General features: G+C 52.3%; 1 protein-coding gene across 1 annotated transcript; it reads left to right on the top strand.

Moving 5' to 3' along the window:
- Positions 1-3,705: 3,705 nt before the first annotated feature.
- On the top strand, positions 3,706-12,965 carry KDELR3 (KDEL endoplasmic reticulum protein retention receptor 3). The gene is made up of 5 exons (XM_063322435.1): positions 3,706-4,433; positions 5,407-5,507; positions 6,104-6,262; positions 6,594-6,846; positions 12,248-12,965. Exons 1-5 carry the CDS (start codon positions 4,343-4,345, stop codon positions 12,286-12,288), a joined length of 645 nt encoding a protein of 214 aa, XP_063178505.1. The 5' UTR covers positions 3,706-4,342; the 3' UTR covers positions 12,289-12,965.
- Positions 12,966-13,009: the final 44 nt, after the last annotated feature.

Here is a 13,009-nt window from a genome sequence, read left to right on the forward strand (position 1 = left end):
TGCCATGCCCCAGCCGCCCCCCAGGCTCGCCGGCCCCGGGAGCAGGGTGGCTCACACTCGCCACCCCCGCCCGTCTCCACCGGCACCGTCTTTAATAAGAAGCGTGGAATATTTTAGCACCTATGGAAAAGCCACCACAGACGGTGGTGGCAGCCGTTGCCAGGGAGACGCTCCCAAAAATAGCCCCACTCCGCCAACCTTTCCCGATGCTGCTGTGGGGATGGGGGAGGCAGAGGGACGGAGGGATGGAAGGGTGGGGGTATGGATGGAGGGATGGAGGAAAGGAGGAAAAGAGGGGTGGAGGGATGGATGGAGAATGTTTGGAGGGATGGATGGAGAGGTAGAGGGGTGGATGGAAGGATAGATGGATGGAAGGATGGATGGATAGAGGGATGGAAGGGTGGATGGAGGGATGGATGGAGAGGGGTGAAGGATGGAGGGGGAAGCAGGAGCTCCTGGAGAGGTGAGCAAGCACTGCTTGACGCTTCTCCCGTCAGGGAGAATCACAGAATGGCAGGGGTTGGAAGAGACCTCTGGAGATCATCTAGTCTAACACCCCCTGCCAGAGCAGGGTCACCTAGAGCAGGTTGCACAGGAACGCGTCCAGGTAGATTTTGAATGTCTCCAGAGACGGAGACTCCACCACCTCTCTGGACAGCCTGTTCCAGTGCTCTGCCACCCTCAAAGTAAAGAAGTTCCTCCTCATGTTTAGATGGAACTTCCTATGAAGACAAGTGCAACCTCCCTGCCAGCAGCCCCTGTGTGGGCACATATGGTCCCGCTTCCCTGCAACACCAGCTAAGCCAGCACGAGCCCTCAAGCCCTCTCTGCCCTGGGGACGTCTGACTTTGAGGCTTTAAACCAGACAATTGGGTTTTAGACTCCTTAGCACCTGCCAGGCTCCTTCTGCCATCCTCCTCCGACTGTCCCATCTCTGTCCCCAGTGCTCCAGGACTGCCCTGACCGAGCTGTTCCGGTCACGGAGGCAGAGATGGTGAGAGACGGAGGTGGCCCACAGTGCTCAACCCCACCATGTTCCTCAGACCCTCTGGGAATGCTGAATCACTTCCCTCTCCAGGCCTGCTCTGGGATGAATCCTGGGGTCTGCCCACCCTCTGGATGTGGCCTGAGCCACAGCCTGCGGCAGACATGGAGGGGGACTCCCAGCCAACAACCTCCGGGGGCGAAAGCACAGAAGCCTTCCTGGTGGCAGGAAAGTAATGCTTCAGTGAGAAGGACATCCCCTTCTCCCATCTTTTCACGCCATTGTGCAGGACAGGCAGAGGTGGGGAAGGGCCCTCAGCAGAGCTGCTGCCACTGCCTGGCCCAGGGGCTCTGCAGGAGAAGGAGCCTCCCAGACCAGCGAAGGCAGAGAGGGAAACCCAAAAATAGAACTAAAGACAGAAAAAAAAAAAAAAAGAAAAAAGAAAAAGAAACCAAACAACCCCAAATTCCTGGTTTTAATGCCAAATCCCAGCTCGCTCGCCTCCCTGTCACCCTGGCGACATTCCTTGCGGTCGCCATGGAAACGGGAGGCATGGAGAGAGCATCACCGTGTGGGGCGGTGGCAGCGCCCGGCATGATTTTGGGAGGCAGGGAGACACCCGGTGCAAGGCACTTCATGTTGTGGCAAGGAGGGAAGGTTTATTTTCACTTGCTCCCACTTTGTGTGCCAGTTTTTCCTTCTCTAAGTGTCCAGGCGCCCCTCGCCCTCCCGGTAGCCTTCCCACAGGCCTCCCGCATGCCGCACAGGGGTGCTCCCTGCATGAGGAGACCCCAGCCCCACTGCCACATCACGGCTGGATGAACTCAGCTGGGCTGCTTCCACGAAGTCCCTCTGATGGTCACCTCACATGGCGGTTCCTGGCATCACAGCAGGAGATAACACCGTGGCTTGGGGCTGATCAGCTCTTCTTGGGAAGGGGCAAGATGAAAAGAATAAACTTTTGCCAGCCACGACAGTCCTATCCTTCCTCAGGAAGCTTCATCCCCTGGGTGGGACAAGAAGCTGTGAAAAGAAGCAGAGGGACTGGAGGATGATGAGGGCTCTCAGACATTAAGTCCCACGGGTTTGGAAGGGGATCCGTCAGCATAGAGGACCCTAGAAGAAGAACCTAGGAAGAAATTCTTTACTGTGAGGGTGGTGAGGCACTGTAACAGGTTGCCCAGGGAACCTGTGGCTACCCCATCCCTGGAAGTGTTCAAGGCCAGGCTGGGTGGGACTTGGAGCAGCCTGGTCCAGTGGGAGGTGTCCCTGCCCATGGCAGGGGGGTTGGAACTAGATGATCTTTAAGGTCCCTTCCAACCCAAACCATTCTATGATTCTATGAAATATGTTCCTCCAAAACCTCCCATCCCCGCTCCATGGCTCAAACCTCTCTCTGCCACCTGCAAAAGGACCTGGGATGCCAGGGACCTGCTGGGCCACCAGCTCTGGGGCTTGGACTTCACCAGCACCTACATGGCCTTGCAGAGCCCTGCTGAAACCGCAGGCAGCTCTGCTCTGACGGCTGGAAATCCAATTTCAGCCGGTCCCTATCCTGTCGCTCCTTTGCCGACGCTCTCCTTTGGTCTCACCTGCTCTTCTCCCACCACACCGACCTCTGCCTCCGTGCCCTGCCTGGGGGGGCTGGCAGGGCCCTCCCCCAGTTTTAGGGGTGTTTTCCAACCCGGCCTGGGAATGCGGCTGGAAAAGCCTGGTGTGGCAGGTGCTGGAGCAGCAGAGAGGGAAAACACGGCAGCCAGCCTAATGGGCAGAGAGGAAATGTATGCAAATGTATTCAGAAAGGAAGCCGGTGATGCTAATAGACTTGTTAGTCCTCTCCGTAAGCACCAGGAATAATATTTTTACGCTTTAATCATTAAGGATTTTACTCCAAGCGAGCCCACCAGGACGTGCCGATGGAGGGAGCCACAGAGGAGATGGCCGCGGGTGATGGCTGGGGACAGGGAGGGTGGCAGCCAGAGCTGGCCCCGGGGCAAGAGCAGGCAGGGTCGCGCAACCCTTCAGTAACCAAATTAGACCCACGGCCAGATGCGATTTGTGTGGGGATGAGGTGACAAATTAAAACATCCATTTGGTTGTATTAAAGCAGCTTTACGTTAGCGATTAGATAATGAATACCTAATGGTCCTGTCTGGATGTGGAGGTCCCCTCGCGCTGCCCCGACACCTCCCTGCGTAACAGCAGCTGCAAGGACAAGGTTTGTCCCAACCAGGCTGGTCACCTGCGGCTGCCTCTGAATATATTAAAACTTTATTATCAATTGCTACTAAGCCAATTTCTGTTAAATCTATAAAAATGGCAGTACCTATGTTCTTCTTTCACGCAGCACATGTATTACGCTGTTTAAAATCCACTTGCAGGAATCCAGGAGTAATATTTTCAGCAAAATTTATTTCAAACCAGCCCTTGGGAAGATCTTTTTTTTTTTCCTCCAGGGCTGGGCTCTGGGATCCCCGTCGCTCCATACAGGACACCTGAAGGTGGGGGTGGCTGGTGGGGGGCACGGGAGGGAGGGGATCCGGGTGGGATGTGACATACACCAGCAGCGGCCCGATAATTCAGATCTCTCCCCGCTTCTTCTTTTGCTCCAGGAGACGAGGTGAAGCACCAAGGAGAAGGCGCTGGAGGCAGGACGGGGCTGGGAAGGGCAGAGGGCAGGAGGCTGCCGGCTGGGAGCAGGACAGAGGTTAATGCACCCGCTGGGAATGTCCCTGGAAAGCCCGGCCCTCACCGGAGGCTGCGTCCCCAAGGCCAGAGGATGGGGATCCCTTTCCCTCTGCCTTTTCCCCTTAAACGACACTTCCGCGTGTAACTGGAGACAAGTTAGGGAAGAAAAAAAGAGGAAGGGAAAAAAAAAAAAAAAAAAAGGGAAAAATAGCGCAGTTATTCCCGCCTCCGCCGCCTCCTCCTCCTCCCTCTCCTCCCCGGCCAGCCAGGAGCCACGTCACCGTCACCCAGCGCTGGCTTCGGGGCTGCTCAGCAGGCTCGGCCGGGGGCTCTCCAAGGGACAAACCCCAACTTTCTGCCTGGAGCAGGGAGAGGAAGGCCCTGGGCAGGGGGAAGAGAGAAAATCCACCTTGAGGGGAAAAGTAAGCAAGGGAGACATCCAGCTTGGGCGTCTGGCAGCGGAAAGGCGCTCGCGGCCAGGAGAGAGAGGAGCCTGAACTTTTCTCCGCCAGAAGAGAGGGCTCCGTACTGAGGGAAAAAGGAAAGTTGAGCCGGAGGAGAGCGTTTGCTCGGCTGAAGCTTGGGGGGAAAAAGCCTCCCTGCCTTCGCCCACCCCGCCTGCAGAAAGTGCTCCACTCCCTTCACCTCGGAGGAGCCCCCCCCGGCGCCATGAACATCTTCCGCATCCTGGGGGACATCTCCCACTTGCTGGCCATCATCATCCTCCTGGTGAAGATCCACAAGTCCAAGTCCTGCGCCGGTGAGTGCTCCCATGCCCCGAGGAAGGAGGGGGATCCTTCTTGGAGGGCGGCTCAGTGAGGGGTGTGAGGAAAACGGGTACCAAAAAGGCTAGCAATAGCCCATGCAAGCTGGCAGCCCTCCCTGGTGGACTCTTTGAGGGAAGTCAACCCTCTCTGGGAGGTGTCCCTGCCAGAAGGAGAAGGCTGCATTGGAAGGATGTGATGTGGCAAGGCGCAGGGCCTCAGGCAGGTGTTAGTGTCTGGGTGGTGAAGCGAAGGGGAGGGCAGAAAGGCAGGAGGGAGGTGGAAAATGAGTACGAAAAGTTGTGGCGGCACCAAAACAGACGACCTCAAGAGAAAGCTGCTTTAGGTCAGAGGACCTACCTGCGGGCAGGCGGGTACCAGAGGCTGCCCAATCCCTGGGCAAGGAAGTCAGGGCAGCAGCTTCCCGCAGGAGGATTTTGCTCGGAGTTCATGGTTCCCTCCTCAGGAGACTTTGGGGCTGGGCTGCAGCACTGCGGCCATCATCACAGGTAGAGAAATGGGGAGGGTCTCTCTCCCTCTCCCCGCCAGCGGTGATTAAGCTCCACCAGCGTCCCTGGGCTGGTCCCTGATCCCGCAGCTCTTCCCTGGTGCGGCAGATGTCACATCACACAACCCCCCGGCGAGGTGGGCAGGCGAAGAGGGTGAGGGAGGGAAGAGAAAGGCATTTTGATGACAGTAAGGACTGAATTGGACAAAGCGGTGAACGTGCCCGGTCCCTGTGACCCAAGGCAGGGCTCAGGGGCATCAGCAGGATCCTGCCCTGTCACTTGGGAGGCTCCAGCCAGTCCTGGGATAGATCTAGAGCTACCACAGCACCTCCATGCCAGACCAGGCTCACAAAGCGACACGCATCTATACAACCCCTTCCAAAAAGTTATAAGGGGAAACCACCATTAAGGGTCCTTCCTCTCATCCGCCTTACCTTCCTTTCTTCTCCCTACCACGCAGGTATCTCTGGGAAGAGTCAGATTCTTTTCGCCCTCGTCTTCACAACCCGCTATCTGGACCTGTTCACCACCTTCATCTCTGCCTATAACACCGTGATGAAGGTAAGGAGGGCACAGTGCAAAAGCAGAGGTTCCCCTCACCTCACCACAGGTTCTCAGGGAAGCGAGCGTGCACGGTCAATAAGGTTTTCAGACAGAGGGAAGAAGGGGCAATTCCATCTTCTTCACTTGTCACCAATGCTACAGGGGGTTATACACAGGATAAAGATGCTTCCTTTGGTGTCACTGGCCCTCCATTGACCAAAAAACCCACCACCACAGTCAGTGAGTGAGCTGAGCCTGACACATTTAGTACCACCAAAACCAGAACGAGAGATCATGAATCAAGCCTGGGTGCCCTTGCACAGCAGGAGCATTAAGAGACGGCTGCCACCAAGCCAACCCCTTCACACAGAGCCCTAGAGGGCTCAAGCAAGTGTGATCCTCATGGTGGGGCCATCTTTAGTTGACCGCTGGAGTATCTCCAGCAGAAGTCAATCCAGAAGCCAGCGCAGAAAAAGTGATTACCACTATCTCGCCCTGGCACAGCCCTACTAGAAGCGGGTCAAAAGATCTTGACTTTGGCAAAGCCATCCTCTCTTCAAGCACAGAAGGTGTAATCACAGATAAGGTCTTGCCGTTTCCCTTCCCTCCCCCAGGTCATTTTTTTGATATGTGCCTACGTCACCGTGTACATGATCTACGTGAAATTCCGGAAAACCTTTGACAGCGAGAATGACTCCTTTCGCCTCGAGTTCCTGCTGGTCCCCGTCACAGGGCTGTCGTTTCTGGAGAACCACAGCTTCACCCCCTTGGAGGTAAGGAAAACCTGAGGCAGGAAAGGGGAGGGGAAGCAGCTGCCTGACACCAGGCAGCAGAGTTCGCAGCACATTGAATAGCTGAGATTTTTAACAGCAAAAGCTGGCAGGAAAGGCAAGGTTGGCAGGCCTTGAAGACCCTACCATCTATAGGGCAGCTCAGTGCTGTGTCCTCTCAGTCCCAGCAGAGCAGGCTCATTTTCTCCAACTCCAGCAGCACTATCCACCCCCCACTCTCGCATATCAATGCTCCGCAAAATTAAAGCTTTGGCTCTTAACGCGTATAAATCAGCACCAAGACTCTCCACTGCCTTCGTTTCGCATCTCACAGATACTCTGGACCTTCTCCATCTACCTGGAGTCCGTGGCTATCCTTCCTCAGCTCTTCATGATCAGCAAGACGGGGGAAGCAGAGACCATCACGACCCACTACCTTTTCTTCCTGGGCCTCTACCGCGCCCTCTACATTGCCAACTGGGTCTGGCGCTACTACACCGAGAACTTCTACGACCAGATCGCTGTAGTTTCCGGGGTGGTACAAACCATCTTCTACTGCGACTTCTTCTATCTCTACGTTACCAAAGGTAGGTAAAGGGGTTGGTATAAATCCGAATCGTTCATTCGGCACTCATCCAACGTACGGTGGAGCTGCAGCTTGCCTTGTGTTAATCCTTAACATGACTTTATTCTTTGCTGTATCTGCGATGCACACTGTCCACCTAAAACCCAGTTTAAAAAAAGGTATCCGTTGAACGCAAGTGGGCATCTCTGCTCACAAGGCTCTAGATGTGCAAGTGAAACAAAGCAGAAGTTAAACCAGAGCTAAGCCTGGCCTAACCCCACCTCGCAAAGTTAACAATGGAGGTATATTCAATTCTACATACATTTTGAAAGATTATGAATCACGCAAAAAAATTCTGAGGGGGGGGGGGAAATAGCTGTAGGCAGACAATGCACCTGAGAAGCAACATATGGAAAGATTATTAAGCCTACTTTTTCTTTTGATGGAAAAGACGTAACGTTCCCAAGAACTGAGTCCGTAGGAAGACCGGCATCTGCGCGGACAAGACATCCCTTTCTGTTCCCCAAAATCAGATGCTCCTTCCACTTCAGGGCCGTGCTTTTGGTAAACAGCTGTGAACCAGAGCCAACAAGTGCATCAAGGGCATAAAATCTGGTAGAACTTGCTACGGTTTGATGATGACCTAAAACACTTTTCTGTTGGGGAGGATGGAATTTGGTGAAATCCAGCTGAGGGAACAGATATTTTCTTCCTCCTTCACATTCCCAAAGCAGTCTGCCGAAAGCAGGAGCGACGGCCCGGCATTTGATGTTTCAAGGGCTGGATCTCTGGTAGCTTCATGCAATATACCTGCTGATAGAGAGGTGACAGGAGCACTGAGCGGGTGGCTGGCCTGGGCAGATTAAGATTTCCTTCTGTCATTAAAACATTTTTGGAGCCAGAAAAGTACTTTGTAAAACGGCCATCAAGGTGCTCCACGTCAATTGCTTTTTTTTTTTTTTTTTTTTTTAAACTAATTCCCATTTTAGCTTCACTCAATTCATGCATCCCGTGTCCTTCTCTATTTTGTGAGAAATCCGTACCCTTTGTGTTTGCGGATGGTGGAACAAAAAGGGGGGAAAAAAAAACAACTGCTGGCTTTCAGTCTCACATTGCTAGTGATAAAACTGCAAAATTTAGACGATACAGGAGGCAGAAGAAAAAACGTTTGTCCCTGGGACATCACAGCAGGAAGAGAATTGCCTTTTTTTTTTTTCTTTTGCACAAATGTTCTGAAAAGGTGACCGAAGATATGCAAATGCTTTGCAGTCATTTATGAAAACCAGCAATATTATAGCAGGTCGCATCTCTCTCACGCTCTCGCAAAAAAAAAAAAACCCCATCTTTTCAAAATATTTCTAACACAGAAGAGCTCAGACAAAAGGGCAGCCATGCTGAAAAAAAAAAAAGCAAAAAAAAAAAGCAAAGAGGTGTTATATAAAGAAATGTATTTAATAACACTTCAGAGCCTACACCGGAGCATCGCAAAGGGATTTTTATAGAATGCAACTTCTCTTTATCTTGTTTTCAAAACTAGACGAGCTCCTTTCTCTTTAACACAAGGACCTGAAAGACATTCCGCGGAAGCTTTCAGCTCCCAAAGGCTTGCATTTCACAGAAGGGCTGAGGTTGGGAGTAACTGGGGGGGGACAAAATCATCTAATCCTGCTCCCAGCAGGGTCACCTAGAGCAGGTTGTTCGAGGTCCTGTCCAGTCAGGTTTCGAGTATCTCCAGGATGGAGGCACCACGGCCTCGCTGAGCAACCTGGGCTGGTGTCTGACCACCCTCAGTAAAAAATTGTGATTTTTTTTTTTTTTTTCTTATTTATTTCCCATTGCCCCTTGCCCCGTCACTGGGCACCACTGAGCAGAGTCTGGCTCTGCCTCCTTTACCCCCCACATTGGGCATTTATACACACGGAGAAGATCCCCCCCAGCCTTCTCCAGGCTGAGCAGTCTCAGATCTCAGCCTGTGCTCTTACATCAGATGTCCCAGTTCCTTCATCATCCTCATGGTCTTTCTGGGATTGCTCCAGTATGTCCCCATCTCTTGGAGTGGGGAGCCCAGAGCTGGACCCATCACTCCAGCTGTGGCCTCACCAGGGCCAAGAAGAGAGGAAGGACCACCTCCCTCCCAGCTCAGGAGGCTGTTTGCATTCTTTGCCACAAGGGCACAGTGGTGGCTCATGGTCAACTCCGTGTCCACCAGCACACCCAGGGCCTTTTCTGCCAAGCCGCTTCCCAGCTGGGCAGCCCCCAGCACATACTGGTACATGGGAGCACTCCGCTCCAGGAGCAGGACGTAGCATTTCCCTTTGCTGACTTTCATGAGGTCCCTGTCAAGCCCTTTTCTCTGGCCTGTCACGGTCCCTCTGACCCCATCTGGTGTTATCAGCCACTCCCCTTTGTTGCGCATCATCAGCAAATCACTGAGGGCATGTTCTGCCCTTTCCTCAGACACCAAACAAAGACCTTGAGCAGTACTGGCCCCAGTTCCCACCTCAAGGGTAAACATCATAGAATAGCATCATAGAATCTTCATGGTTGGAAAGGACCTTTGAGATCATCGAGTCCAACCATACACACACAAAAAACCACCTACAATCTCTGCCACTAGAGCATGCCCTGAAGTGCCAAATCTACACGTTTCTTAAACACCTCTAGGGATGGTGACTCAACCACCTCCCTGGGCAGGCTGTTCCAGTGCCTGACCACTCTTTCAGTAAAGTAATTCCTCCTAATATCTAACCTAAACCTCCCCTGCCGCGACTTCAGACCATTTCCTCTGGTCCTGTCATTATTCACTTGGGAGAAGAGGCCAACACCCACCTCTCTCCAACCTCCTTTCAGGTAGTTGTAGAGGGCAATGAGGTCTCCCCTCAGCCTCCTCTTCTCCAAGCTAAACATGCCCAGCTCCCTCAGCCTCTCCTCATATGCCCTGGTCTCCAGACCCCTCCCCAGCCTGGTAGCTCTCCTCTGGACACGCTCCAGCACTTCAATGTCCCTCTTGTGCAGAGGGGCCTAGAACTGAACACAGCACTCGAGGTGAGGCCTCACCAGTGCCGAGTACAGAGGGACGATCACTTCCCTACTGCTGCTGGTCACGCTATTCCTGATACAAGCCAGAATGCTGTTGGCCTTCTTGGCCGCCTGGGCACACTGCTGGCTGATGTTAAGCTGGCCGTCCACCAGGTCCTTTTCTGCTGGGCAGCTTTCCAGCCACTCTGCCCCAAGCCTGTAGTGTTGCTTGGGGTTGTTGTGACCGAAATGCAGGACCCGGCACTTGGCCTTATTAAACCTCATACAGCTGGCCTTGGCCCATCGATCCAGCCTGTCCAGGTCCCTCTGTAGAACCTTCCTACCCTCAAGCAGATCAACACTCCCACCTAGTTTGGTGTCATCTGCAAACTTACTGAGGGTGCACTCAATCCCCTCATCCAGATCATTGATAAAGATATTAAACAAAACTGGCCCCAAAACTGAGCCCTGAGGGACACCACTGGTGACTGGCCCCCAAGAGGATTTCACCCCATTAATCGCAACTCGCTGGGCACGGCCATCCAGTTTTTAACCCAGCGAAGAGTACACTTGTCTATGCCACAATTCGCCAGCTTCTCCAGGAGAATGCTATGGGGGACGGTGTCAAAGGCCTTACCAAAGTCCAGACAGACAACGTCCACAGCCTTCCCCGCATGCAGAAGGTGGGTCACGTGGTCATAGAAAGAGATCAGGTTGGTTAAGCAGGACCTCCCTTTCCTAAACCCACGCTGGCTGGCCCTGATCCCTTGGCTGCCCTGCGCTTGCCGTGAGAGCTCACTCAAGATGATCCTCTCCATGATCTTTCCTGGTATCGAGGTCAGGCTGACAGGCCTGTAGTTCCCCGGATCCTCCTTCCAACCCTTCTTGTAGATGGGCGTCACATTAGCCACCCTCCAGTCATCTGGTACCTCCCCTGTTGACCAAGATCGTTGATAAATGATGGAGAGAGGCTTGGTGAGCTCTCCCGCCAGCTCCCTGAGTACTCTTGGGTGAATCCCATCCGGCCCCATAGACTTACGTGCGTCTAGGTGCAGAAGCAGATCATTGACTACTTCCTCCTGGATTATGAGTGGGTTGTTCTGCTCTCCATCCTTATCTTCCAGCTCAGGAGGCTGAACACCCTGGGGATAGCTGGTCTGACTATTGAAGACAGAGGCAAAGAAGGCATTCAGTATCTCAGCCTTCTCCTCGTCCTTGGTTGCAACTTTCCCCCCCGCATCCAGTAAGGGATGGAGATTCTCCCTGGCTCTCTTTTTGTTGATGTATTTATAAAAGCTTTTTTTGTTGTCCTTAATGTTAGTGGCCAAGTTGAGCTCCAGCTGGGCTTTTGCCTTCCTAATTTTCTCTCTGTATAACCTAACGAGATCTCTGTACTCCTCCTGAGTTGCCTGTCCCTTCTTCCAAAGGTAGTAAACCCACCTTTTATTCTTAAGTCCCATCAGAAGTTCCTTATTCATCCAGACTGGCCATTTTCCCCGCCCTTTAGACTTGCGACACTTGGGGACAGCCTGCTTCTGGGCCTTTAAGATTTCCTTCTTGAAGAGCATCCAGCCTTCCTGGACCCCTTTGCCTTCCGGACTATCTCCCAAGGGACTCTCTCAACCAGTGTTCTGAACAAGCCAAAGTCCGCCCTCTGGAAGTCCAAGGCGGACGTTTTGCTAACCCCTCTCCTTACATCACTATGAATTGAAAACTTGACCATTTTGTGACCACTAAACCCAAGACGACCTTCGACCACCACATCTCCCACTACTCCTTCACTGTTTGTGAACCACCAGTACCAGGCCACCAGCTGGACTCCACACTGCTGACCACCACACAGACAGGGCACACACTTCTCCATCCACCTCACCTAAACCTGTGGGCCCCTGGCATATCCAAGAGGCCTCCCATCCCAGCTTCCAGATCAGATAAGGTGGGCCAGTGGTCACAGACCTCTCATTGAGGTCACGTTCTTTATTAAAAGATGCGGAGGTGTGGGGGTGTGTGTAAAGCACTGGAGGGTCCACACATTAGAAAGAGTAACCACCAAAGAGAAAACAAGAACCTTTTCCTTCAGCGTAAAGGTGAATAAATAGATTTTGGGCATTTCTCCCCTTCAAAGCCAATTTTGTAGTGGTTGCCTCCCATCAATGATCACATAAATTCTTCCCTTTTCTCTGGGTTACCTGAAGCCAGCACGGCTCTATTCCTACTAGCTTACAGTCACACATGGAGGATGCCCAAGGTGACCCATTGGGCTGCCAGATTTGCAAATGGCAATGAAATTACGGCTATCTATCTAGCTCCCTGAATAGCAAGTTCAGAAAAATATTTGTTGAAACAATGGCACAGTTTAAATTCCCCCTAAGTTCCTTCATTACCTTCTCTTTCTCTTTGCACAGTCCTAAAAGGAAAGAAGCTAAGTCTTCCCATGCCTGTTTGAAGACATTTCCACAGACAACGCAAGAAATTCTGAAGATGAAGCTCTTAAGATCACAGCTTTCCTTTCCTGGCCCTTTTTGACCAACGGATGGCTCAGACGAGTTTCATTCCTGTGCCAGGAAGACAGTGAGGCCCGGGAAGCTGGTGCGCCTTTCATCTGTACAAGACCTTCCCTCTTTTTATTTTTTTTTTGTTTTGTTTCTTCTTACTTGAATTTGGTGCTAGTAAGTAGTGCTGGCCAATACTGAAGTAGTGCAAAATATTTTCTCCCAGCTCTTCCCAGCATCTACCTCCAAAACACACCTCCTCCACCTTGACCCTAAGATAGCACAAGGAGTGTAAGGGAAACTGTCACTACCTTTAGTCCTTCGGTCCTTTAACGAGTGCCGGTGGTTAAGGGAACATGGGACTATTAAGTCTGGTAACACACACAAAGGCCACTGACCCATTTCACACACGGCCACATCTGGCACAGCAGACGCTACAAATTATTACTTTAACTCTGTATAAACTAATATCCTCCTGAAAGTTAACTCTGCCTGACTCCCATTCTATTCAAGTCCCATAACATTTGGGAAAAATACATTCCCTTCCAATGACATGAATCTTCCAATTCCACAGGTATTCAAACATCCTTCCCCCCCTACTTTCAGTGACAGCAGTTCCTCCTACTCTACAAAGGGGATAATTTCAATTAAAATTCAGTGGTTGCCAACAGGTGT

Source organism: Chroicocephalus ridibundus, chromosome 1, assembly GCF_963924245.1.
Source record: "Chroicocephalus ridibundus chromosome 1, bChrRid1.1, whole genome shotgun sequence".
Classification (NCBI taxonomy): domain Eukaryota; kingdom Metazoa; phylum Chordata; class Aves; order Charadriiformes; family Laridae; genus Chroicocephalus; species Chroicocephalus ridibundus.

Coding starts and splice junctions, on each gene's coding strand:
- KDELR3 (XM_063322435.1), top strand. CDS start 4,343: ATGAACATCTTCCGCATCCTGGGGGACATCTCCCACTTGCTGGCCATC. Junction 4,434..5,406: donor CAAGTCCAAGTCCTGCGCCG/GTGAGTGCTCCC, acceptor CCTACCACGCAG/GTATCTCTGGGAAGAGTCAG. Junction 6,847..12,247: donor CTATCTCTACGTTACCAAAG/GTAGGTAAAGGG, acceptor CTCTTTGCACAG/TCCTAAAAGGAAAGAAGCTA.